This window comes from Copidosoma floridanum, unplaced genomic scaffold (assembly GCF_036245765.1).
Source record: "Copidosoma floridanum isolate Cflo_tuat_1 unplaced genomic scaffold, Cflo_Japanese_pri ptg000016l, whole genome shotgun sequence".
Taxonomy (NCBI): domain Eukaryota; kingdom Metazoa; phylum Arthropoda; class Insecta; order Hymenoptera; family Encyrtidae; genus Copidosoma; species Copidosoma floridanum.
The window spans coordinates 8,456,782-8,484,276 of record NW_028321893.1 but is presented as its reverse complement, the minus strand read 5'-3'; the positions used below and the strand labels follow the sequence as shown (position 1 = coordinate 8,484,276).

At 39.2% G+C, this 27,495-nt stretch overlaps 2 protein-coding genes and 1 long non-coding RNA gene across 5 annotated transcripts in view; 2 read left to right on the top strand and 1 right to left on the bottom strand.

Moving 5' to 3' along the window:
• The window catches only part of Vang (Strabismus domain-containing protein Vang), a 242,921-nt gene extending 235,836 nt beyond the window's left edge, over positions 1-7,085 (bottom strand). Inside the window, exon 1 of the mRNA XM_089592372.1 lies at positions 7,017-7,085. The gene's annotated coding sequence lies outside the window, so the exon portion shown is untranslated. The remainder of the gene's footprint in view (positions 1-7,016) is intronic.
• On the top strand, positions 1,448-3,992 carry LOC149374668 (uncharacterized). Of its 2 annotated transcripts, XR_016293059.1 has the most exons (4): positions 1,448-1,737; positions 1,814-2,927; positions 2,995-3,393; positions 3,472-3,992. It is a non-coding gene; the product is annotated as an uncharacterized LOC149374668 (long non-coding RNA). The 2 variants fall into 2 exon arrangements; XR_016293058.1 differs by lacking the exon at positions 3,472-3,992 and having other exon boundaries at positions 2,995-3,423.
• A 17,878-nt stretch (positions 7,086-24,963) lies between the features above and the next one.
• The window catches only part of Synj (synaptojanin), a 506,691-nt gene continuing 504,159 nt past the window's right edge, over positions 24,964-27,495 (top strand). For both annotated transcript variants that reach the window (XM_023391789.2, XM_023391788.2), the window contains exon 1: positions 24,964-25,620. In XM_023391789.2, the coding sequence (XP_023247557.2) occupies positions 25,494-25,620 (127 nt within the window). In that variant the 5' untranslated portion in view covers positions 24,964-25,493. The remainder of the gene's footprint in view (positions 25,621-27,495) is intronic.

Below are 27,495 nucleotides of genomic sequence, written 5' to 3'. Positions count from 1 at the left end.
TTCGGTTTTTAACTAAGTGCTGCGTACCGGGATACCAGGAGTCAGGGTGTAAGCACCCTCGACGGTTACCTGGTATCCCGGGGCGAGACTGAAAATTGAGGTACCAAGAGATATGCGCCAAGGCCTCGTTATTCATGTACATAACCTAAAGGCGATTGCTCACTATTGGTAACGTATTATTCAATCTAATGTACTTATCGTTTTTTATATTCATTGTATGGGCGTTATGACTATTATTAAATAAATGTATTCGCAGCTACACACTATAAACTAGTAGGCCACTTCTTCTTGGAAACATGGGAACTGTGCAAAATCAAAAGCCTGGACGTTACGGGGAATGTCATACTTCAATTTGTCTAACGACTGTAAAGTTAATTACGTCAGATAGAATCAAGGTTTGTTATTGACTTAACTTGTACTATTTTATGCGCATGTAACGTTTCGCTCACATTTATCAGCCTTTACAAGTATTTTGAGGCTACCAATGCGAGCTTATTTGTAATTTTCGTCCTTCTTTGCATGATAAAACTATGTAACATTACAAGCTTGAGGAATAATCTTAGTCTTTCTCTCATGCAAAGAAGGACGAAAATTACAAATGAGCTCGCATTGGTAGCCTCAAAATACTTGTAAAGGCTGATAAATGTGAGCGAAACGTTACATGCGCATAAAATAGTACAAGTTAAGTCAATAACAAACCTTGATTCTATCTGACGTAATTAACTTTACAGTCGTTAGACAAATTGAAGTATGACATTCCCCGTAACGTCCAGGCTTTTGATTTTGCACAGTTCCCATGTTTCCAAGAAGAAGTGGCCTACTAGTTTATAGTGTGTAGCTGCGAATACATTTATTTAATAATAGTCATAACGCCCATACAATGAATATTAAAAAACGATAAGTACATTAGATTGAATAATACGTTACCAATAGTGAGCAATCGCCTTTAGGTTATGTACATGAATAACGAGGCCTTGGCGCATATCTCTTGGTACCTCAATTTTCAGTCTCACCCCGGGATACCAGGTAACCGTCGAGGGTGCTCACACCCTGACTCCTGGTATCCCCGTACGCAGCACTTAGTTAAAAACCGAATTCACGAGTCACAACAAAACGACTCCGAAATTATTGCTGTAGCAGAACATGCATTTACACAACATACACACATGTATCTATATACTTATATGTAAATATATAACTGCTGGTGGAGAGAAACCGAACAACTGAGCAAGCAGTGTTGGCTTCAAGATGGCGAAAAGTGGTCCCCCCACCACTCTCCCGTCTAAGAAGAGTGGTAGGGGGACTGCTTTTTGGTCGCGGCTGCGCGACAGCCAAAAGCGTTGTCTGTTACGACAGCGGTTCTCAAATACTAGTCACTATAGTCATGTATGATGTAGCTATATATATACATGTGTGTATATCTATAATGTATACCAGCTGATTGTTGCGCTATATAGTGGTTAAGTGCTCTGTGTTGTCTGTTCTGTCATTCCTGTCTCCTGTACCGGTGCTGATAACTGAGATACCAAGAGCCAAGCCAACGTTAATGCTGGTACTTATAAGTACTGACCAATGGCTTGACCTTGACTTCTCTTCAACCAACTGTGGCCTTTTTCACCAAGTCAAACGATGAGGTGAGCAAAGATACTACTGTTAGTGCTAGCAGTTTGACAAGTAGCTGCTAAGCAGATCTGACAAGTAAACTGCATATTTCAGTTATAAGCCCAACAGTGTTTGGTGAGTTGCAGTGCTTGTTTTTTTATTCTCTTTATGTATATTTTTTTGTCTCTCTTAAATTTGTATATAAATCAAGCAGGACTTTAACGTGGGATTGCTAACAAATGAGTAATTCCCGCAAGTTTCCAGTCACAAAGTTGTGATTTACTTTTCCTGCAATCAAATCAACCAAAACAAAAAAAAAACTTATCAAGAAGCAAGAGGTTAAAATTTAGTTGTATCAAGCACAATTTTGGAGGATAATAAGAAAAATCAAGGGCTGATGAAGTTTGACAAGAAAATGTACCTGAATCTCTGAAATCATCGAATGGCTGTGAATTCCAGTTGCTTTAGAGGCTGTAGTAAAGAGTTTTTTAATAATTATTGTTCACAATGGAGGTACAGAGAAAAGTCACTCAACGCTCTCATGAAAACTTGGTGCCATGTGATGCTAATAGCACAGTTAATAATAAAAATGAAGTTCAGACTTGCTCAAAGTTAACAAGTGCGCAGCTCATCATATTCCAAACATAAAGTACAGTTGTGGCAGATGGTCTTTACAATTATTCAAATGAAGTAAATTATGAAGGTTAAAAAATTTCATGAAGCTGTAGATGTGACCTGGTCACCTCCAGTCCAGCAGCCCACCAACTTTCCAATTTTGCTGGCTGCAGTAACAGTTGCTCAGCAGTTGGATATCAGTTTTAGTATCGTAATGCCAGTTTGGATTTGTATTCTCTCGACCTGGAGCAGCCAGGCTGTATGATGCGTACATCAAGATCAGTGTGCCAAGTGATCAAAGGTTTTGTCCTTTTTTTTATTCATGTGTACCTAAAATATTCGTAGTGTTGAGAAATTTAGTATGATAATTATAATTACCATCAAGATTTTACAAAATAATTTGGGGAGCTGGCGGAACGAATCCAGCTGGCATTATTGTGAGTTGCTATGATTGTGGAAAAATAATGATTCACTTTGCTGACAAGATGTTTGAGAACGACAGCAACTGTTTGATTAGCAGTCCCGACAAACACAAAGGTCCTGTGAGAGCACTGGACTTTAATCCATTTCAGTCTCATTTTCTAGCTACTGGTGCGACAGATACTGACATTTATACTTTATATATTAATTGGACAAATGAGCCTATGTCTCCTAGTTCCAAAAAAATTTACCACCTGAGGATGTACTAGATAAATCATGGAATACACGAGGTACGTTACTTGGCAACATTTTTTTTACACATTCATAATTGACATTAGAGCATTTTGTTGTTTACAGTGCAACACATTCTTGCTTCAACATTTTCACAGCGTCGTGTCATTTGAAGAAGAATTAGGCCATGGTAATACTCACCGATGCCAATTCAAGAGCCTCTATAAGCATTGTCATCAGGAATTGTAACATAATAATTCTTCATCATTATTGAAATATAAGTGAGATGGAAATCAGTACACTGAAATACTTATATATAGTCACACAGCTGTCTCTTGCTTCAGAAGAGGATTAAACTCCAATTATTGAACTGTGGGATTTGAGATTTGCAACCACACCGTAAAAACATTCCAAAACCATCAAAGAAAAGTAATATCAATTGCCTGAAATCCTTATTATTCTGATCTTCTCAGTTATGCAAAAGACAATAGAATTCTCTCTTGGAATCCTAATTTCGATATTCCAGTACGTAGCAGTTAAATTTTTCTCGCAACTCTGTTTTTATTGTGTGATGCTTATTTTTTATTACAAATCTTATTTTAGGGTGGTGATATCGTTGGCTAATTGGCTCAAACAAATCATGGAAACTTAAATGTATCTTAGTGTCTTAGATGAGCTTGCTTGGTTGTGAGTACTACTTCATATGGCCAGGCAATAGTACACTCTCTGTAAGGTGGAGCTGACCATTGATCTGCTGAAACGTTGAATAAAATGTTGATTTATTTCCTGGCATGGACCCATTCCCACAAGTCTCACCGATGATGCAAACAGAAGTATATTATGAAAATAATGCTGTAGAGCCCCCAGTCTCTGGTTTAATGGTAGCTAACTATGCGAATAATACCATAGTTGAAGTTATACCTTTTATTCAACTAACAATGAGAGTTGGAAACAAAAATAAATTAGTACCCGAACCAAATAATATACCAATTAAGTCAGACTATACACCTGAAATGCATGATCAAACTGATAAATTCCAACTACTCCAATAATTGTAATTAAAAACGCTTCCAACTACTGTTCTCGTAATTTATGTAGCTCTACTAGAAAAAAGTAAGCATTTGCAATTGACCAAATTGTTTAAAGAGATACTACTTTCAAAAATTTAAGTATTAGTTACATTTCAACATTTTTACAAATTAAACTCTAATTTTTTTTTAGAAATAACAAACATTTTATAACACCTGGATCTGTCCTTACTCTTATTTTCCATTATCTACACCTATAGAAATGATGTAAAGTCAAAGACAAGATTATTTAAAGAGTAAATAAAAAATAGAGAGGTAAATGTAGAGATGAATAAGAGGTTTAGTCGAGTTATTAAATTGTATATTCGTTAATTTACCATAAATCAGTTGTTAATCAATTTTTTTTTTTTTTTTTTTTTTTTTTTTTCTTCTATTTAATGATTTTAATTTAGGAAACAATTTTTTTTTTTCGTCACATTTTTCACAGTAAATCTTTCTCTATTAAAATTGCACCTGGTAATGAATATGCAAAAGTTGGACTCAACAATAGCTTAATAAAAAATCAGGTAACTGTTAAATGAATATTATGTATACACCGGGTAAGATTTGCTCAAGATTTACATAAATATATTAATATATAATTACAAGAACATTCTAAATAATAATTAAATTATTTACTGGGAAAGAAAGCGCCAGTTAAAAAAGCCTTGCTGTTTCGGAGATTTTAACAGGAAGTAGAATAATTCTTATGTAAGCAAGCGGTGGTGATAACTAGCCCAGTCATTTATTAATTCATTTAATGAATAGATTATTCCTTCGGCGAGCAAGTGACGGCGATAAGTAGCTTTACCATTTATTAATTTACTTAATAAATATATTATTTCATTCGCAAGCAAGCGGTACCAACAATAAGTTTGGCGATTTATTAGCTTATTTGATAGATAAACTTTTTTTTTGACAAGCAAGCGACAACAACAAGTAGCTCAGCTTTTTGATAGATTATTGAGTTAATGAAATTATTACTTGGTGAGTAAGTAGAAGTAATAAGTAAATTAGCTGTTAATTAGTTTATTTAATCAATTTATAACTTCTTTGGCGAGCAAGCGATGGCAGTTCATAGCTCAGCTATTCATTAGTTCAGTTAAGAAATAAATTATTCAGTTGGGGAGCAAGAAATGCCAATAACAAGCCCAGCTATTTCTAAGCTTAATGAATAAATTATTTTGTTGCTGAGCAAGCGAAAGCGAAGAGTAGCTCAGCTATTTATTAATTTGTTTAACAAATATGTAATTTCTTTAGCAAGCAAGTGATGGCAATAAGAAGCTCAGCTGTTTATTAGTTTAATGAACTAATTAACTTTTTAGTGAGCAAGCGACATCAACGAGTAGCTCAGCTATTTATTACTTTTTTAAATGAATTAATTCTTTCTTCGGCGAGTAAGCGACGGCGATGAGTAGCTCTACTATTTATTAATTTACTTGATGAATATATTATTTCTTTGGCAAGCAAACTACGGCAGTAAGAAATTCAGCGATTTATTAGTTGATATGATAGATAAACTATTCCTTTGGCGAGCAAGCAGTGGCAATAAATAGCTCAGCTATTTATTAGTTTATGCAATAACTCAGATGATTCTTTGGCAGGCAAGCGATGGCAAGAAAAAGCTTAGCATTTTGAAAGTTCATTAAATAGATAAAATATTTGTTTGATCAGCAAGAGACGGCAAAAAGTAGCTTAGCTACTTATTAATTTATTAAATAGATAAAACAAAATCTAAAAATAAATATATCTCTATAGCGGGAATGTGACGTTAATGAGAAGCTCAGCTATTCATTAATTTATTTATTAAATAAATCATTTTTCTAGCAAGCAAGCAGCTGCAAACAAAAAGCTGAGCTTATCATTATTTTATTTGGAAACTACATTTTTTCTTTGGTGAGCGAGTGACGGCAACTACTTGATTAGCTATTTATGAATTCATTTATTAAATAAAGCATTTTTTTTGTAAGAAAGCGACGGCAATGAGTAACTCTGATTTTCAATAGATTATTTAATAAATACAATATTTCTTTGGCGAGCAAGCAGTAGCAATAAATAACTCAGCTTTTCATGAATCCCTTTTATTGTTAAACTTATTCTTTGGCGAGAAATCGTCGGTGGTAAATAGCCCAGCTTTTTATTAATTCATGCAATAAACAAATTATTTCTTAGGCGAGTAAAAGTAGTGGCAATAAGTAAATTAGCTATATATTAGTGCATTCGTCAAATGAATTATTTTTATGGCAAGCAATAATGAGAAATTCAGCAATTTATTTGTTAGAAAAATCGTGTTTCACCTGGTGCGTATTCGACTTCGACCAGGGAATCACGAGTCAGCCAATAACGCTACGCTTATGATGCTTTTTTACTGCTAGCCTATAGATAAACTTTTTTTTTGACAAGCAAGCAACGACAACGAGTAGCTCAGCTTTTTGATAGATTATTGAGTTAATAAAATTATTACTTGGTGAGTAAGTAGTGGTAATAAGTAAATTAGCTGTTAATTATAGCTTATTTTATAAATTTATAACTTCTTAGGCGAGCAAGCGATGGCAGTTTATAGTTTAGCTATTTATTAGCTCAGTTAAGAAATAAATTATTTATGTTGGGAGCGAGTGACACCAATAAAAAGCCCAGCTTTTGATGAGTTCATTTGATAAATAATTTTTATTTTTGGCAAAAAAGTGATTGCAATGAGTAACTTATCTATTTGTTAGTTTATTTTATAAGTAAGTAATTTTTTCGTGAGCAATTGACGGCAACGAGTAGCTCAGCTTTTTATTAGATTATTCAGTAAATAAATTCATTCCTCGGCGAGAAAGTGGTAGCAGTAAGTAGCTTAGATTTTTATTACATTATTTGATAAATGGGTTATTTATTTGATGAGCAACTATCAACTATCACTCATCGATTTATGATTACTACAAAATAAACATCTAATCAAACACCCGTACCAAAATGTTTGAAGCGCTCTAACCTCATACCTACGCCATATGATGCGGTATAAACATGACGTATTTTTTTTTTTTTTTAAACTGAACGACATACACTTGTAACGTTATAATAAGTTGTTATACTTACTGAGTTCTGATTGAAAATGAAAACGGTTATTAAAATTGCCTGACCTCATGTGCTTGACAACATAAAGCGAGAGAACTTCATGGCTAATGCAGCTTACAACGAGTTTTTGGAATACAATCACAGTAGTAATTTTGGGGCAGTTACAAAAGGTAATTTCACGTTACTACGGAAGTAGTGTATTTACTGAGTAAATCATATTACTGTACTGCTATTAATAGTAATTTTCCTTCCTCTATTGTAATATACTTTACTACGTACCGTTGTAAACTTACTACGTTCGACATAGGTAATATTATTTCCAAGGCTAGGCATAGGTATATTACAGTGGCAGTAGTATTGAGACGACAATTGTAGTAATAATACTAGGGACTCGTATTTTTACCACGCGTAGCGATGTATACTTGTACTAGTGTCATAGTTGTTCCGTCGAGGGACGGAATTGGAGCGGAATCGCATGCTACTCAGAGTCGAACACACTTTAATTTCCCCTGGAGCCTTGCGCGCGCCTGCACCCGCCGCTGATTGGCTCGTGTCCCGTCAGTACGGTGGTGGTAGGGGCGGGGCTTCAGGACTTGACAGTTTTACTTTTTCCGTTGCACGCTCTCTCTTGTCTGACACGCCGAATTGGAAACATCGTTAACATCTCGCTTAGTGCTTGTTTTACCGTTTACAGTTTGTACCGTCTGCAGGAGATTTCGCCGCTGTCATCGAGCCCCAGGACTCAGGACATCGTCATTGAAACTTAAGTCTCTCTTATATTTTTTCCTTCTATCTTCATCTTCACTCATAGAATCGACATTCTCTTACACCTCTCTTCACCTAATTAGTCCATCACCCACGCTTTATCAGCTTCCGCATTCGCCACTAACTGCATTTGCGTGCTACATCTTAACATCCTCTGCAACAAACCGTCAATTCATTCGCTCATCCGTCAATCTCTTATTCATACTCACATACTTCATAACCCTTTCATCTCTTATTCATGCTGTCCCCCTTTTCCTAAAATCAATCCTTCTTTCCTCGAAACCGCTTTTGTCATCATCACACTAGCTCGTCATTTTTTCCTTTCCTGCACGCCCCCCTCCCTGTCACCTCGACACCGTTCGCTTGCTCTACATTATCTCTCTCTCTCCCCATCGTCCAACCTTCCATCGACCTCAACTTCATCGACCACCACCCAACTTCACGATCTTTCTCGAGCACGTCACCAACCAACTTATCAGTCATCCCATCTGTCATACGAGTCATCATCGTTGATCTCGCATCTCTGTATGCACGTAGCATCATCTTAACATCGTCTTCGCTCCATCCATCCGCATTTAACCTTGTCACTACATATCGTACATATCATACATCTATTACACCTTATTCAGTGCACATTGTCATCCCGTCATCATCACTCCATATCTCGTCCCCTTCATTCCGATTCTCGTTCCGGAATCAGGGTCCCCACCCGAACACGCTACTCATAACAACCGTCATCGCAACTACCGCAGGTGGTAGTCAATTTCGACTTCCGGGCGTCGGCCCGCTTTCACCAGCTTCGCGCTGACTCGTGCGACCGTGCAGGGCCCGCCGGTTCGCAGAGGAGATCACTCCTCACTCACTCGTCTCGCATTCACACACTGGGAGTCGTTACCACCAGATCCTCCCGCACACACTTACACATTCACGCATCAACACAACACACGCTTATCACCGTTCCAGTTGTCAGTGTTATTGTTAGTTTAATCTGTTCTTTAATTGTATGCACCCCAAGTTGATTTAATAAATCTGGGTTTTTTATGCCATAGGCTTTTTCCCATTAATTAGTTGTTCTTAATTGTGTTAACCTTCCTCTCCTTTTAATTTTGCTTAAATTTAATCACTATTTGTTTTTTTTTGTATTATTTTTTTTTAATTGAACTTAAACAAACCCTCTATACAGTACAAAGCCCCCCCCCCCTTATATCTATATCTCACTCTTTTGAATTTGGACCAGGCAATCCATGTTGGATCGGCTGTGTCTCCACGCAACAATAGTATATTTACTAATGCATTTTTTACTGTGTACCACTCTTCTTAGACGGAAGAGTGGTGGGGGGACCACTTTTCGCCATCTTGAAGCCAACACTGTGAGCAAGGGGATGTGCGCATGCGCGTTGGCTGCGGTTCAACTGAAATTATTGCGTAAAGCAGATTTGCATTAATAATTACCATACAAGGTTTTTAAGCCATCATTTCGTTTGGGGGCGGCACGCGCGGCTTACGCGCAATCTTTTCATCAATAATACATAATTCGTTGTCATAATTAATCAATAGAAATTAGCCTCTGAGTTTTGGGGGCAGCCCCCAAGTGTTTTTCCCTTATAACTCTTAAACAATTGCACCCGCAAAAAAGTTGTAATGCAACTTTTTGCAGCATATTCTACGCGCAATCGATACATCAAATTTGTTTTAGATTTTAACAGCTCTGGGGGCGAACTCCATGGAGCCTAACAGGGCTCCCAAATCTTTTAAATCATTAACCTTAGAGTATATACTTCTGGAGGTAGCGTTCGCAGGCATAAAAAATAGATGTAGGTACGTGAAGGTGAACAGTAGTGTGAGGTACTGCGGTGTTGGAAGCACGCGTACAGCGTATAGCATGCTTTCGTCTGCTGATTTGTAAATAAACTAAAGCTGAAATGACTTTTTTTTAACGCTTTTATCTTCTTTCTTTCTTTTAATGATACATTTAACTATTATAATAGTACTTATGCACATGTTACTGTTCCTGGTATATTTCACTTGACTCCAAACTGTGAGAAAGATTTTCATTTTTGTTTAAAGTAAGACTTATTGAAAGAAAAAAACCAGATAAAAGCATTAACTAAAAAAAACATCACTTCAGCTACCGTTTATGAACAAATTAGCAGATAAACGCAGGATATACGCGAGCTCCCAACACCTTACACAATAGTTCACACACATCTATGTATACGGAGATGCTGTAACCAATCAACGCTTTACTCGAGAATGGAAGCATGTCAGTCTATTCCTGCTTGGCTACACTTTTTTCTTACAAAAAGCTGCCTCTAATATGCTCTATACGTTATTAACACAAGCACATTTCACCCAATGACCCAGGGCGCTTACTAGCCACTCTAAAAAAAGAATTAAATCTTAAATAATAACGCAAGTGGCTATCACTCAATGACTCGGGATGCTTACTGGCGACTCTAATAAATAATTTAATCTGAAATAATAACGCAAGCGAGTATCACACGGTATGACCAAAAGTGCTTACTGACCACTCTTATAAATAAAAACGCAGGCGCCTATCGCCCTATAGACACAACGAATAATAATTGTTAAATAATAACGCAAGTGACTATCACCCGATTACCCAGGGCGCTAACTGGCTACTCTAATAAATAATAACGCAAGCCAGTAACACCCGATTATACGAGGTGCTTACCGTCCACTTCGATAAAGAATTAAATCCTAAAAGTAATAATATGACCCACAGTGCTCACTGGCCGCTCTAAAAAATCATGGAAACGATGACCAACAATGCTAGCTACTATCACTTGATGATCCAGGGCACTTATTGGCCGTTTGAATTAATAAAAAAATATTAAATATAATAACAAAAGCGCTTATCACTCAATGACCCAGTGTGCTTACTGGCCACTCTAATGAATAATGAAACTGTTCCGTCACAATGCAAGCGCTTATTACCCGACGACCTGAGGTGCTTACCTTCTTCTAATTAACAATAACATCTTAAATAATAACATAAGCACATATCATGCACCCAATGACTTGGAAAGCTTACGAGCCACTAATAAATAATAACGCAAGTGACTATTAGACGATTATTCGTAGTGCCAAATGGCCATTTCGATAAGGAATTAAATCTTAAGTAATAACACAAGCGCCTATCAACTAATGGCTCAGAGTTCTCACTAGCCACTTAAATAATTAATAACGCAAGCCATTATCACCCAATAATCTGAGGTGCTAACTGGTCACTTTAAAAAATAAAATTGAATCTCAAGTAATAACACAAGTGCCTATCACTTTTAATGACCCAGCGTGCTTACTAGCCACTCTAATGAACAACAATTAACGCAAGCGACTATCACCAAATGATCTGAGGTGCTTAAAGGCCTGTCTAATAAATAATTAAACTGCTAAAAAGTAACGCAAGCGCTAATTATCACTCGATAATCCGAGGTGCTTACCAGTTCTTCTAATGAATAATAAAATGTTAAATAATAATATAAGCGCCCTATTACCCAATGACCCAGGTTGCATACTGGGTGCTCTAATAAATAATTAAAATGTTAAATGATAAAACAAGCACCTATTACCTGATAATCGAAGGTGATTACTGGCCACTTTAAATAATAAAATTAAATCCTAAGTAATAACACAAGTGCCTATATCACTCAATGACCCAGTGTGCTTACTTGCTACTCTAATAAATAATTAAAACGTTGAATAACAACGCTAGCGACTCTCGGCTAATGACCCGGGGCGCTTTTTGGACTCTCTAATCAATACGAAAACGTCGAATAATAACATAAGTGCCAATCACCTAATGACCCAGGGCGATGACTGGCCACTCTTATAAATATGATAACGCAAATGATTGTTATCCGTAAGATTCTCTTCCTAAAAGCTTGCACTTAAGATTGTTTACGTTAAAGTGTTGTGAGTGAGATTTTGTTTGTTAAAGCGTCGAGTTAAAATAGTTTTCCTTAAACAATACCGTGCTAGAATAGTCTTCTTGAAAACAGTTTGTTCCGATACGCGTTGATACACTTATAAAATCAATAATCTTCAAAAAAAAAAAAGAATTGAAAAGCAGGTGTACTAAGTGTTGGTTAATTTAAAAATTGAATTTAAGAAGAAAGTCTTTTGGCTATTTTCTTACAACGTTTAAAAAATGGTATAATAAACTAAGAAACAATACACAAGATCAAAAAATAACATCCTAAAGTGCGTGAAATAAGACTTCTACTCGGAAGAATAAGCCCGTTGTGTCCTGGCTCGTTCCCCCCTCATGTCCATTTCATATGTTTCATGCTTTTTGCTATCAACGCGCGGGCCTTACGCAAAAAAATCTATCATCGTGCACATGGTGGTAAAGAATTGGCGCGTCAATGATTTCAAATAAATCAGAGCTAGTATTACGTCAGCGCAACATATGCTCTATCGCTCGCACTTATGGCAAAAATAAAGTTACGTGCGTATTTTTTAACTCATGACCACGATGTCGAACTTTTTGAAACATCTCAAAGAAAATGTGCGAAGTCTTAAGATTAATCTGTATGAAATGCATTTACGGCTGACAAACAAAAAGAAAAAAAGGAGTATGTGGACAACTATAAATACTTGAAATCTTTTTTATAACTTATACAGGTCAAAATTCACTTGCGCTGAGAACATTAGAAGATTAGTTTTTTGACAAGACAGCCGATTGGTCAACTCCCCTTTACGCCTTTACTTCGAACTGACGTGATATGCGAGGCTTTATCGCTTTTTCTATGCGATCCCAAACCCCAAACGCACGAACTGGCGTTATACTACACCTACTATTACTACTATTACTGCTACTACTATGGGTGGGTGGGAGCTTTGGTATGAAGCTTGTATGTTGCAGATATAGGCCACATAAACATAACCAAGGAAGGAGCAAAAGAAGTGAGTGACAGGAAAGAATTCCCTATTCAAAACGGAGCGGATAAGCCGGACCATGGGGCAGAGTCAGACATGGCTGTGGATGCAGCATTTGACGACCTCGTGAAGGCAATGGAGCAGCTGAGCGCGCTTATGGTGAAGCACCCCAACACGGTGGACGCCATAAAGGCGAACGTCGTGCTGGCGGTGACTGCTATAGGCGTCCTCAAGCTTTTCCAGGCAATACCCGGGGAAACGGATGAGCTGCCCTTAAGCGGCACGCAGAGAAAGACACAAAAAGGAGCAAAGAGGAAGCGAGGACGAGGGGGAGAGACCCCGAGTCCAAGACAGACGCCGGAAAAGGCCCCAAAAAAGGCAAAGGGGTCTGGATCTCAGCCGCACACAGAAGGTGGTGCGACTGATGATCCAGATAAACAGGCTAAGTGGACGAAGGTCTAAAAAAAGGCGAGAAAGAAAAAAGGGATTGTTGAGGGGATTAAGCTCCTTAGGGGTAAGGGGCTACCCCTTCCCCCTAAAGTTGCCGAGAAGAAGCTCCGCAGGATCAGGCCCGAAGCGATTTTGGTTGTGCCAGCAGAAGGCAAAAAGTATACCAAGGTCCTGGCCCTGATGAAAAAGATCGACGTGGCCGGGCTCGGGGCGGACGTGGGATCTGTCAGGGAGACGAGGGTGGGAGGTGTCCTCATTGAACTGAGGAACACTGCGTCTGAGCGCTGCAATGTGTTCGCCGAGGCACTAAAGAGTGCTGTGGCGGACGCGGGCGGTGTAAAAACCCTTGCCCCGAGCCTGACCCGGGAGATTAGGGACGTCGATCCAATGGTGACCAGGGAGGACGCCGAGGCGGCAATAAAGGGCTGCTTCGACGAGGGCACAGCCCCTGGTATGGCTGTGTGGCTATCCCCTGAAATCAACAGAGGAAACCGCATAGCCTACGTCGACGCACCTGCGACGGTGGCCCCTATTCTTAATAAGAAGGACCACATAAGGCTAGGTTGGGTAAACTGCAGGATGCGCCCGAGGCCAACAAATGAGCGCTGCTTCAGGTGCTTGGGTTTCGGACACATTGTTAGGTAGTGTGGAGGACCTGACATGACCGGGGCGTGCTGGAGGTATAGTGTCAGGGGCCGAATGGCACGAGACTGCGTCAAAAAAGGAGTGAGCTGTTTCCTGTGCAAAAGCGTGATCCCAAAACAGGACATCAGGCACGTCGCTGGGACTGCCGGGTGTCGAACGCCTCAGGCGTCTGTGGGAGCGGCTCGGCCGAAATGACGGTGATCCTGCAAGTAAATCTTGATAGGACCGTGCTTGCGCATGGGGTGTAATCCGCAATCACCGCCAGCAGTTACATATGTACGACGTGACAACGTTGCGTGGTTGGGGGCGCTACTGTCGATTTACTGGTGATGTGATCCGCAATCTCACCAGCAGTAAAGCAGACGACGTCGGTCTACTATTAGCTCTTTTTCGTGACATTTTCTGATTGTAAACAAAGCAAAGCATGCAGACGACAGAATGTCGGAAAATGTCACGAAAAAGAGCAAGTAGACGGACGTCGTCTGCTTTACTGCTGGTGAGATTGCGGATCACATCACCAGTAAATCGACAGTAGCGCCCCCAACCACGCAACGTTGTCACGTCGTACATATGTAACTGCTGGCGGCGATTGCGGATTACACCCATGATCTGCTGGACCAATTCTCCCACTCCCGGGGTGTGGACTTGTTCTTCATAAATGAGCCGTCCCGCACATTACCGGGCCGGGTCGACCAGTAAGCTTCCCCGGGTTGTGTGGGGATAGGCGCTCGCGGTATTATTTCATTAATCATAAATAATTAAAGCAACCAGTAAGAGCCTTGGGTCGTGTGGGGATTGGCGCTTGCTTTGTTAATTAATAAATTTCATTATTTATTCAAACTCATGAGACTGCTTATTGGCCCATTGGGTTATTGGGTTAAATAACTTGGGATTAGTTTATCAAGTTATTGTGCATGTAATTGTGTCGAGTTATCTGGGTATTTGCGTCTTGCACCACATAGCCAATTTGATTTTCCCACAAGTTTGCCTGTTACATTTGGGAAGAACCACTGGCCTCCTCTCCCCTTCCATTCAGGATCTGTAGCTATATATAGGTCCTAGTGATAAAAATGCAAAATCATATCCTCCTCACCCAACACTGAGCTCAATCGAGATTTGTTGCGAGAAGCCATGACAAGCGCGCCCCCTCCCGCCGACTTATCCAAGATTACCAATTCGGCGAAAGTCGAGGCTATTGTAGGGGATACCATGAGACGTGTCATGGAGTGGTGTGACACGTGTATGCCTAAAAGAACCGCCAGACGAGGCCAGCGTTGGTGCTACTGGTGGACCGGAGGAATTGCCAACCTGCTCAGAAATGTGCAGCACCTACACCGTCTTGCACAGCGACACATAAATCGCAAAGACGCAAGGGTGGCTGTTGCCGCGTACAGGGAAGCAAAAAGTTTTCAGGTGCGGGAGAACCGATGCTGGCGCGAACTCACCGCTGATGTAGATAAAGATACGTGGGGCCTGGGCTACCAAATTGCGCTAAAAAGACTGCGCGGCTTGGATCCGGTGGTCCCGATGGAGCCTTCCTTCTTGGAGAGGGTGGTCTCTTGTCTCTTTCCGGAGCATCCCGAGAGGAGATGGGAGGACATAAGTCACAGCGAGATCCCGAGAGGAGGCCGAGCGCAAAATTTAGTGGGCGATCGCGATAGTGTCGGGGTGGCTGTGGGATCACGGTTTTGAACTTGCGATCGACAAGACGGAGATGGTCGTCCTTACCAGGCAACGGTGGTTCGGGGGGACTTTCACCTGAGCGTTGTGGGTGAGACAATCTGCGCAAGCCCGGTTGTGCGCTACCTGGGGGGTGTGGGTCGACTCACAGGTCACCGTCTGGGAGCACATCAAGAGAGCAGCCAACAAAGCCGCAAAGGTTGCGGAAGCGCTAACACGGTTAATGCCGAACGCTGGGGGCCCGTGAGGGCCAAAAGACGGCTTCTGGCGTTGGTCTCCGACTTGATACTGCTGTACGGCGCCGAGGTATGGGCGGATGTGGTTGCGAGACGGGACGTCCGAGAGCGCCTCATTTCGGTGCAGCGCATCGGATCTCTAAGGATCGCTTCCGGCTACCACACAGTTTCCTCTGCTGCTGTTATGGTGATAGCCTGAACGATTCCCGTCGTATTGCTTGCGCTGGAGCAGTGAAGGAAATTCCTGGGCTCCGGCGACGAAAGTGATGGCGACAGGCGGGCGGAAACGTTGACGACATGGCAACAGGAGTGAGACCAGGCTAGTGTGGGTAGATGGACGCACCAGCTGATCCCGAACCTGCGACCATGGGTAGAGAGAGGGCACGGAGAGGTGAATTATTACCTCATTTAGTTCTTCTCTGCATGGTCAGTTCGATGCCTATCTCCATCGCGTGGCAGTGAAAGCATCCCCCAGATGTGCTTATTTCCTCTCGGTGGTTAATACCGTTGAACGCACGTTTTTCGTGTGCCAGAGATGGCACCGTGATCGCCAGCAACTAGTGGACAAGCTTAGCGTGACACCCACTTCCGAAAACATCATCTCTGAGATGCTTTGCACCGAAGAGAGATGGAGGGCGGTGGACGGTTACGTCGGGTCAGTGGTCCATCGCAAGAAGGAAGAAGGGAAAGCTGCCATGCGGAAAGCCAAGGCTGCCCCTTAGGCGGCAATTAACACATGTTGTAGCACTAGAAAACGGGTGCCAATCTTTCAGGACCCTGAGTCCTTTTCAGGACTCGAAAGGACTGACACCTCTAGCGAATGGTGGCGAGTTGGCAACGGTGCTTCCTTTGCCCAAGGACGGACAACAAGCACGAAGCAGGCAGTGGGAGCTGCCCTTCATTCAAAAAAGCGCAAGAAAAGGCCAGGGGAAGGCCCAAGCAGGACGGAAATAAGGCAAAAAGGCCTTAAGTTAAAAGGTAGAGGCTAATGTGGATCCGTGCTGCGCTGGGTACTTTTTACCTATCAGCAAGGGAAAGCATCAAGCTTATAGTGGTGCGTGCTAGGTTAAAGGTTTACTATGGAGCGCTAGAAAGGGTGCTGGTCCTTAGTAGTCCAATCAATAGGTAACGGCCCAATGTTAAATTTCCCAAAATTTTTAACAGCAAACAAAAAATATGATCGTATATGTAAAAAAGTTCTAAGAAAGATAGCGTTTTTGTCTATCTTCTCGCGAATGGCAAACTTAACCTAAAAAATTCGTAAAGTCAAAAAAAATGGTTTTTGAAAAAAAAAAAAAAAACTAAGGCTCGTATGGAAAAAGTTAAACAAAAAAGTTGTAGATATTTAAAAAACACATCGATCCTTTTTATTTTATATCAATCCATCCATTACTTTTCGAGATGTATCAAAAACCATTAAAAATCGAACATTCTTATTTTTGCTGTATCTTACGCAAATTAAAGTTTAGGAAATTGTTTCTCACTAAAAATATAGCCCTTGGCGAGCCAAAAAAGATCCATTTTAAAAAATTAAAACGTATCCGTAACTTTTCGAGATGTATCGATTTTTCGAAAAAAAGACCGTCTCAAAAATCGGTTCCCCTTGCCCGAGGGCTTATCCTACAGAAACGAATCGGGGCTCATTTTTTTCATTAAGAGTTATACTTTTGTGCCAATAAAAAATCGTAACGATTTTTTTACATTTAGGGCTCCAAAAACCCTTTTGAAAGAATTAAAAAATTTTCGGTCACGTTTTTCTTTAATAATTTTGTCAATTATTATTCCTCAATAAAGTCTATTGCATACCTTGATTGCTGGCATTCTTACGCGTATTTAAAAAAAATAATATTGCTCTACGACCTTCTGGAGCCGAGACAATTTTTTTTTTTCAAAAAATTCCAGAGGGCACTAGTTACGTGCTACAGCGTCCATTCTAACGAAAAATAAAGTTGAATGCTTATATTTTCAATAAAAAAATAGATGAACTCATTTCATTGGCTTTTAACATATTTTAACAAATTCCAAAATGCAGCGTGCGAGCGCGCCGCGAGCGGGCCGTGGAGTGGGGATACCGGGCTCGGCCGCTACGGAAACTGAATTCGCGCGTTCAAAATCGTTCGCGCTCCTAAAATTTTTGATAACTTGACTTCTAAATGACGTACAAAAATCCTTTTGTACTTAATCTGGGGTAGCTCGACGAGATAAATCTGAATATGACAGTCGAATTTGTTTATTTAATAAATTAGACCCCGAAATATTTTTATAAACATTTTTTTTTTTTTTTTTTTAACATTTTAAGATACTGTTAGGTTGTTTATAATAAAAAAACAATTTTAATTAAATAAAATTTATTATCGTCCGATTATGAAAATGATTACAATTTTTTCATACAATAATAGTAATACATGAATATAAAATTAAAAAATAAAGAAAATTTTTATTACAATTATTCTTCGACTCTTCTTTTTTTCGTTTTAATGCTTTCTTCGGATTCGTTGTCTACTACCACGCTTTCTTCCTCTTCCTGCATGCTCATACTTTTATCGTTATTTCCCTCGTCATTTTCTTTAAGAATTACTTCCAAAATATTTTCGGGACCGTCATCAATTTGAACTACAGGAGTTTCGAAGTTATCGCATTGGGTTGCATCACAACTTACACAAACGGACGTACATTTAAGAAAGTTTTTTTTACATCAACAGGCTTTATTTTTGCAACCACTAGTGCAACTACACGATATTTTTTTTAATATTGCCTCTGGTAATAAAGGTGCCTCAGTGTAAACAGGGATTAATATATTGTCAGCCGTCTTCCACCCCCATTGAGTTACGATGTTGTCATTACCTATCCATTTTTGTAATTGTAAGTAAGTATTGGCATGAGTTCATGTAATGAAGAAAACGTTGAATTTTAAGTGCGATTTAATGAGGGTGATGCTGCTTTATATTATAAACAGTCTAACAATATCTTAAAATGTCAAAAAAAAAAAAAATGTTTATAAAAATATTTCGGGGTCTAATTTATTAAATAATTAAATTCAATTGTCATATTCAGATTTATCTCGTCAAGCTACCCCAGATTACGTACAAAAGGATTTTTGTACGTCATTTAGAAGTCGAGTTATCAAAAATTTTAAGAGCGCGAACGATTTTGAACGCGCGAATCCAGTCTCCAAAGCGGCCGAGCCCGGTATTCCCACTCCACGGCCCGCTCGCGGCGCGCTCGCACGCTGCATTTTGGAATTTGTTAAAATATGTTAAAAGCCAATGAAATGGGCTCATCTATTTTTTTATTGAAAATATAAGCATTCAACTTTATTTTTCGTTAGAATGGACACTGTAGCACGTAACTAGCGCCCTCTGGAATTTTTTGAAAAAATAAAATTATCTCGGCTCCAGAAGGTTGTAGAGCAATAATTTTTTTTTTTTTAATACGCGTAAGAATACCAGCAATCAAGGTATGCAATAGACTTCATTGAGGAATAATAATTGACAAAATTATCAAAGAAAAACGTGACCGAAAATTTTTTAATTCTCTCAAAAGGGTTTTTGGAGCCTTAAATATAAAACAATCGTTACGATTTTTTATTGGCACAAAAGTATAACTCCTAATAAAAAAAATGAGCCCCGATTCGTTTCTGTAGGATAAGCCCTCGGGCAAGAGGAACCGATTTTTGAGACGATCTTTTTTTCGAAAAATCGATATATCTCGAAAAATTACCAATATTTTTTAATTTTTTAAAATGGATCTTTTTTGGCTCGCCAAGGGCTATATTTTCAGTGAGAAACAATTTTCTAAACGTTAATTTGCGAAAGATACAGCAAAAATAAGAATGTTCGATTTTTAACGGTTTTTGATACATCTCGAAAAGTAATGGATGGATCGATATAAAATAAAAAGGATCGATGTGTTTTTTAAATATCTACAACTTTCTTATTTAACTTTTTTCTCTACGAGCCTTAGTTTTTTTTTTTTTTGCAAAAAACCGTTTTTTTTTGAATTTACGAATTTTTAGGTTAAGTTCGCCATTCGCGAGAAGGTAGACAAAAACGCTTTCTTTCTTAAAATTTTTTTTCCTATACGATCATATTTTTTGTTTGCTGTTGAAAATTTTGGGGTGACCTTGTACCTATTGATTGGACTACAGGGACCCCAAGTTTTTGTCAGGACTCGAGAGCATCAGCACCTCTAGCAAATGGTGGCGAGTTAGCTCGTTAATGCTATGAGACGCGATGGTCTTCCTGGTGGCTCCACCCTGAAGTAATGCTAACTCGGTTCCGGGGTGGATGAAATGCCACGCGGCATGGGGGGGGGGTTTAGTAGGTATGGGTGGTCTAATAAGAAATTTCACCGAGTCCCACACTACCGCTGTCCCTGCGGTGTGCCTCAATGCATTTCCCCTCCCTCCACAAAAAGTTTTAACATTCTTCTCAGACACATGCATCACACTCTCACTAAACAACCACAGGAATACTTATGGATTGTTCCGGGTTGCGGGCGTTGGGTCCATTCCCGGGCTTGCATTGGAGGCCTGGCAGCGGGTGAAGCCAGAAGATAAGGCCCACATAAGCCTGGGTAACTACATGTGATATGGCTCTACGCCTCAGAATCAAAAAAGACGTGGTGGGCCGACTAATCTAGGCTTACTACCTCTGAGTAGGCTATATGGCGGCACTTTAGTGCCTTCCGCCAGCTCGTTTTGTTGGGTTGTCTGCGCAGTCATGGGAATGTACACCTGCTGCTAGTCTCGCTGAAATGACCGTAGTGTACCAACATATACATACGTTACTCACGAACATTATTCTTACACTAGTTACTCAACGCCAGGGCAGTATCCGTGGCTGGGACTGAGGGAGAGTGGCGACGTCCAGCCAGCTCGAGCAAGTAGAAGTTTCCTCTGGTAACAGAGAGGGCCGCTACCCTGGTTTGAACCCTTTCCAAATAATTATTTTTAGAAAAAAAGGTAGTGCTGGCCTTTGCGAGTCAGTACGACATTTAAAAGAATGCTGACATGAAAAACGTGGATGCAAAACCTGTACCCCAGGCGGTAACCTCTCTGAGAGAATACGGTGGCAGTTCCGATCTAGTATAAGCCCGAGTGACTCTCGCAGGCCCCACGGATTCTGGGGGGGGGGGGCACAAAGACGTGTCTCATTCTCATGGCCAACAGGGACTGCTAAATGTTCCATGGCCCTTTCTCGCGGACAAAAAACGAAAAGGAAGCCTGTCGAGCATAGGCAACAACGACACCGAGGACAGCAACGTATCAATATTTAGCACTAGCTCGCGTGTGGCGGGGTCACTCTCTGGCTAACGGCGGGTGAAGCCAGACGATGAAGCCCGAGTTAGTCAGGGTAACCACATCTGATATGGCTGCACGTCTTATGATCAAAAAAGCCACGGTGGGCTGACTAATCTAGGCTTACTACTACTGAGGAGGATACATGGTGGCAGTTTTAGTGCACTAGCTGTGTACACCAGCTCTTTTTGGTGGCTTATCCTCTCCAGTCGTGGGATTGTATGCCTGCCGCTCGTCTTGCTGAGAAAAGTGTAGTGTACCTACATTAATATACACTAGTCACAATCACTGCTTTTACACTTCTTACACAATGTCAGGGCAGTATCCATGGGTATGACTGAGAGAGAGTGGCGACTCTCGGTCGGCCCAAGCAAGTAGCGTTCCTCTCTGGAAACAGAGCGGGTTGCTGCCTTGGTTTTAACCTTTTTTAAATCTATAGTTTTAGAAAAAAAGGATAGTGCTGGCCTTCGCGGGTCAGTACGTCACAAAAAAATGATGCCAAAATAAAGAGCGTCAATGAAAAATTTTCAACAATTAGCTTTTCGTCTTAAAAAATTGCTATTAACGTGAAAAAAATCTGCGTGGTAATGGTTTGAAAACAAATCTAAATAATTTTAGATTTCAAATTGCGTCAGCTAATGGCTCAAAAAAATCGTATTAGTGGAAAAAAATGAGCTCTGTTGGGATAAAGTCGGTCTAGCCGTTTTTTTGTAATTTGCAAAAAGGCGTTACGTAGGACCCTCTTTTAAAATTTCATAACCCGCACTCCTTTAAATATTAAGACATGAAAATTGAATACAAAGTGTATCTTGTGTTCCTGAACCACACAAAATTTCAAGCCAATCGGTTGACAAGTTTTTGCAAACTGCTGCAAGAAGCAAAAAATAGTCCCTTCACAAAAATTTTGGACGTGGCTGGTTTTTCAACATATTGCCATTTTTTAAACGGCATTGTACTCGTAGAGAGTCGATCACTCTCCAATTTACAAAAACGTAGATCCGTTTGACATTTCGGAAGTACACAAAAAATTGACGTCAAAAACCAGCTATTTTCCGTGGATTCGGACGCGCGAACTCAAGGATGCTGTTCGTGTGTGTGGGGAAAGTGGCGATATAGCCCTGGCGGGCGATTTCAACTCTAATCTAAGGCTATCGCTGGGGGGCAGCCGAGAACCGACTCCAGAGGGCGGGTGGTGCTACAGACAAGGCTAGACCGCGCAAGGGAGTCAAAACAACGTGTGGTTTTGTCATTAGACTGTTTGGCGGTACTGTTTCTTGGTGAACTCACAAGAAAAATTACGTAGACTTAGGCATGTGATTGACGTGCACGAACACTATGTAAATAAATGTGTAACTTTGAAATGGGTAGAAGTTCACTGGGTAAATACGAAAGAACAATTTGCTGATATTTTTACAAATCCACTTCCGATTGAACTACATAAAAAATGTGCACGAAAAATAATGAATGAAATGTGATAAAAGAATGATTCACGTATTCAACCGATAAAGTAATTCTATTTCTATTCATTTTAGGAGGAAAACAGAACAGACCATGGAAAAACGATGGATGACTGACCTGCTGATAAATGTTTTTATTATCATTCTTTTTCTTTGATTTAACGTTAAGTAACCATTTTCTTGTTATTTTGAATTTGCTCGAAATGTCTAACGATGCAGTACGGGATCGAGGGAGTGTCAGATACATAACGTGTATTACATCATATCACTAGACCATACGGTCATGTGTATGCTTATGTACACATGTATACATGTGTGTGTGTCGCTCATGTCGCGTGCTACGTCGCAAGACATATCTATAGTGTCAACCGTGGTCCAACCAGATTTACTCGATCCGCTGACAGTTATACTGACGTACGCGCACACACCGATGTTTGTTAAGAGCAATATTAAAACGAGTATTGTTTTTGTAATAATTCATTGTCTGTGTTTAATTATATTAATAAGAGCTCCTCCGTATACTTTGCCTAGCATATCATAAAAAATATATGTATATGTGCACGGCAGCGTTCGCTCGCTCGTTTCACGGGCTAATGCCCCGCCCGCGTAAAAGCGCTCCCAAAGAAGTTTCACTTTAAAAATACATTTTATTTTATAAGTTTCTTGTTGTTCATATGCTTTATATTTTAAAAGCTTTTGAAATTTAGACAGATATGGCAGCACGATGGAAACGTTCCTGATTGTTCAATCAGAATAGATGGGAAAAGCCACACTCAAATTTTTTATCATGGGACCCATAATGAGACCACTTGTCCATCTTACACAGCGGATTGGATGTATATATAGTAGGGGTTCCCTAATACGAATTATCTTCTCGGAAAGTACTTAGAGAACCGCAATGCAAAAACCGAGCCCAGAGCTGACATTGCGCAGAGCACACTTGTCATAGGTACATGGCAGTATGACACTCCCCACTCCCCAGGCTCCAGGCTTCGACAAATAGACAAAGAGCTGTGGCTCGAGGGTAGTGAAAAATCTAAACCAGCCACCGCTTTCACTCTGAGCTTTATCACAATTTTTGATATATCGCTAAATCTAAAATGTTTTCTGACATTTTCTATAAAATAATCAGAAATGACGATTATGCCCATGCGCAGATTACGAATTACCAAAAAAAATTCTTATCTCGACGAGATCTTAAAAGTCGTCATAGAGCCCCTGAGGTTTAAGTGCGTGCAGCAACATTACGCAATACGGTTCGAGACTTATTGTTACACAATTAACGCACGGTATGCATGGAAGATCCTGAGTAAAATTTGAAAGTGGGCGAAAACTGGACTCAGGCATGGTTGCCACGCTAACCTTGGCCGCAGTTTGGCATCTGACTTGACCTTCAGTGGATTTGTAATATGGTGCCCACTTGGGCGCAGCTTGGCCTGACTTGGCATAACTTTTAGACTGTAATTGCCTATTTTCTTCTGCAGATCCATATAATACAGTGACATTAATCGTTTTGTGTAGCAATCTTAAACAACGCTACCTGCAGGGAAAAAGTTGTTGATACTTAATTACTGGCGGCAGGGATGGCCAGGTAGAAAAACGGTTGTAGAAAAGGTGAGTTTTCTACGCGTAGAAAACATGTAAGATACTGTAGAGAATTTCAAGGCTTTTCTACATGGTATTAAACATGGACTTTTCGACACTGTTATAACCCTAATTTCAAGTAAATGCACATAAATTCAGTCTACTAAGTGTAAGATACGTTTTAGTTGTTGAATTAAAACTTTAGGTGCTTTAAGTATAAGTATTTTTTTTTAGTCATGTCCTTATCTGTATTTAGTTAACCTCTCTTGATTTATTTTTCTCTGGGACCATACCATATAACTTTTCTTTGCTTCGCAGGCCTATGTTATATTATAGGCCCGTAGAGTAAAAAAAAGTTATATGGTACGGACCCAGTACCTCAACAATGTATAGTTGATAAACTTATAAGCATCTACATAGTTCAACAGAGAAGCTTATATTTATGTATGTATCGTTTTGAGGTTAACAAAATATTTCAATTCCGTTTTCTAAGTTTCCTACAGTTTTATCTGTTTTATACAGTTTTCTAGGTTGTTGACAGTTTCTTACAAATTTACAGTAGAATACTAAAAATTTTATATTGCGTATAATCGAAGCACGCACAGGGCTGGGTGCGTACCATATAACTATTTTCTGTACATCGGCCTATGTTATAACATATAGGCTTGTGAAGCAAAAAAAAGTTATATGGTACGGCCCCTGACTGGAGCCGTACCATATAACTTTTTTTAGCTTCGCGGGCCTATGTTATAACATGGGCCTGCAAAGCAAAAAAAAGTTATATGGTACGGACCCGAGAACACAGCATAGGTCTGTTCAGTCTGTTCACTCAGTTTGAGTTTAGCAGAACAGTGTAACCCCCTTTTCAATATGAACGTTCACAATGAAATAAGCAAAAAATGCCTATGTTCCATAATGGTGCACACAAGCCTTGTGTTGTGGCTTTTACACTCAATAAGTATGTATATGTCATCTCTATAATTTTATAAGATGCTTATGCGTAGATACATGTCTGCATAGCAATTGAATGAAAAAATTCGGAACTGCTAAAAGTTTTGGATAAATCATTAATAATATGGATTATGTATTAAAACCTAACAACGCTTATACCCTTTAGTTTATTCTAAGTTTAATGTGTAATCTTGATATTAATTTAATTCCACTGTGACAGCACGTTACTTTTAATTACGGTTAATACAACAATACCTACGTTCATAAAAAAGCTACAAAAAAAAATTAGTCTCGAAAGTTTCCCACATCTTTACTTAACATGTATCTGATTTACAATACATGTATTGGTAACAAGCATAATTGCTTATTGTGATCACAAATGATGGTTTATTGTAATGTATATTACAACATTAAATGATTACGTGTAACTTATTATATATGAATATACATGTATGATGAAAGTTTGTACTTAAAACTATTTTTTTAGTTAAAAACATTTTGTTAAATATCTACTTAATTAAAGTTCAACATGGCTATGGGAAAATCGCTCCGAATATATGAAAAATCGAAGTCTTCGTGTCCATATTCAATCATTTTAGAACATCGCAATTATCAACAAACACTGTTGTTTGAATCTGAAGCTGTAGCTGAACTTAGTAAGTAGGATAAATTGATTCAATTTGAAGTTACTAGAGTCAAAGTTCCACCACATTTTCCTGACAGTATGACTTTCAAGCATATTTTCATATAGCTAACATTTTTATGTAGTTAAAACTGGATATCAGTTTGGTACCATTAAAATTTTTGCGACTTTCTGTAGAACAGTGGTCTGTTCCTTATGTAGACACTTTACAGTAACACATCAATAATTGCTCATGCGTGGTGTATTTATAGAGAAGAAAAAAATATTCATCCCATTGTTTTTTAAAAGAGAATTCTACCATCTTGAATTTTTGCTAAAGAACATTATTATGTAGATTTAAGTCAGAGAAAGTCTCAGTTAAGAGAAGTTTTTATTGACAAATTTTTTAGGAACGAACGAAAGGATGACGTTTTCTGTGCAATTTAAACGATGAATGTGAATTATTACCCATATTCATTGTGATTCATAGTATAAAAACATGTGGTAGTAATCCTCCATGTACATTGTGAAGAGTTTTTATTGGAAAATTGCCAGGATTAATCTGGTCGACTGTTTACTGTAAACAATAGTATATTACGTACCTAGTGAGCGAGGTTAAGAATGTCTTAGATGTCAAGTGAATAAACGCCCGAGGCGAAGCCGAAGGTGGTTAACGTTAAATCTAATGCATTTCTTAACCTCCGAATGTGGTGCGTATTCTGTTTTTTATCAATGCTGCGCCAAGAAAAGTTTAGTGCTATCAATTAAGTAGAGAGCTTCGAGAAAGATGAGCGGACAATCTTGGGACCGCTCGTGATTGGTCGACCGCTATTTAATGCTCAATGGGGACTTGTCATATACTTGTATATATCGACGCTTGAGAGGAAGAGTATCCAAACAAACTGTTTCCAAGAAGACTATTCTAGCACGGAATAGTTTAAGGAAAACTATTTTAATTCGACGCTATAACGAACAAAATCCTATAGCGTTATAATGTGATGAATAAAATCTTACTAAATTTTCCTACGATGAAAACAACCCCACCATGTTACTCTGCAGCAAACAAGAGTCTCGCGAGTTACACCTTGACGAAAACAATCTTAAGTGCAAGTTTTTAGGAAGAGGATCCTACCACATCACGCTACGGCGAAAAATATCCCTTCGCATTATATTGTGACGAAAACTATCTTATCACGCTGTAGTGTGTCGAAGACTATTCTACCGTGCTTAGTTGCATCGAAAACTATTCAAGGGCTAGGTATACGATGAACCAAAAACAATCTCACCGCGTGGAATCGCGACGAATGAAATCTGACAGTACTATGCAACAACAAAGACAATCTCAACTATAAATTTTTTTAAAGAGAATCGTAGCCCGCCACGCTGTGACGAAGAGAGTCTTGTGACCTTACGATTCAACGAAAACTGTCCTACTGCACTATGCCGCGCTGAAAAAAATCCCACCACTCTATGCTGCAATCGATAAAAACCACTGATACAAGTATTTGTTAATTAATAAATAAAATCATAAATAATTATTAGATGGCTTACTTAACGATTTAACCAATTTATCGATAAATTAACTGAAATCTATGAATAAATTTAAAAATGGTTGTGAAACAGATGATTATGAAAGCTTGAGCTATTAAGTCTTCAAAGTCACATAATCCAGCATGTCAACTTATTCAATTATCTAATTTGTTTTGTTGAAAATAAAAATCAGTGCACAAAGAGTGTAGTATAACAGATTAGCAGATAAGTCTGTGGTTACAACAGGATAGGTGACTTGCTTTAATAGTTGATGTAAAATAGTGATCTCGTAAGTAAGTCAATATGAGTCCAACAAAATTTACAGATAATAAAGCATAATAAATATAACGTCTCCCAGAATGTATAATTTGCCAGACTA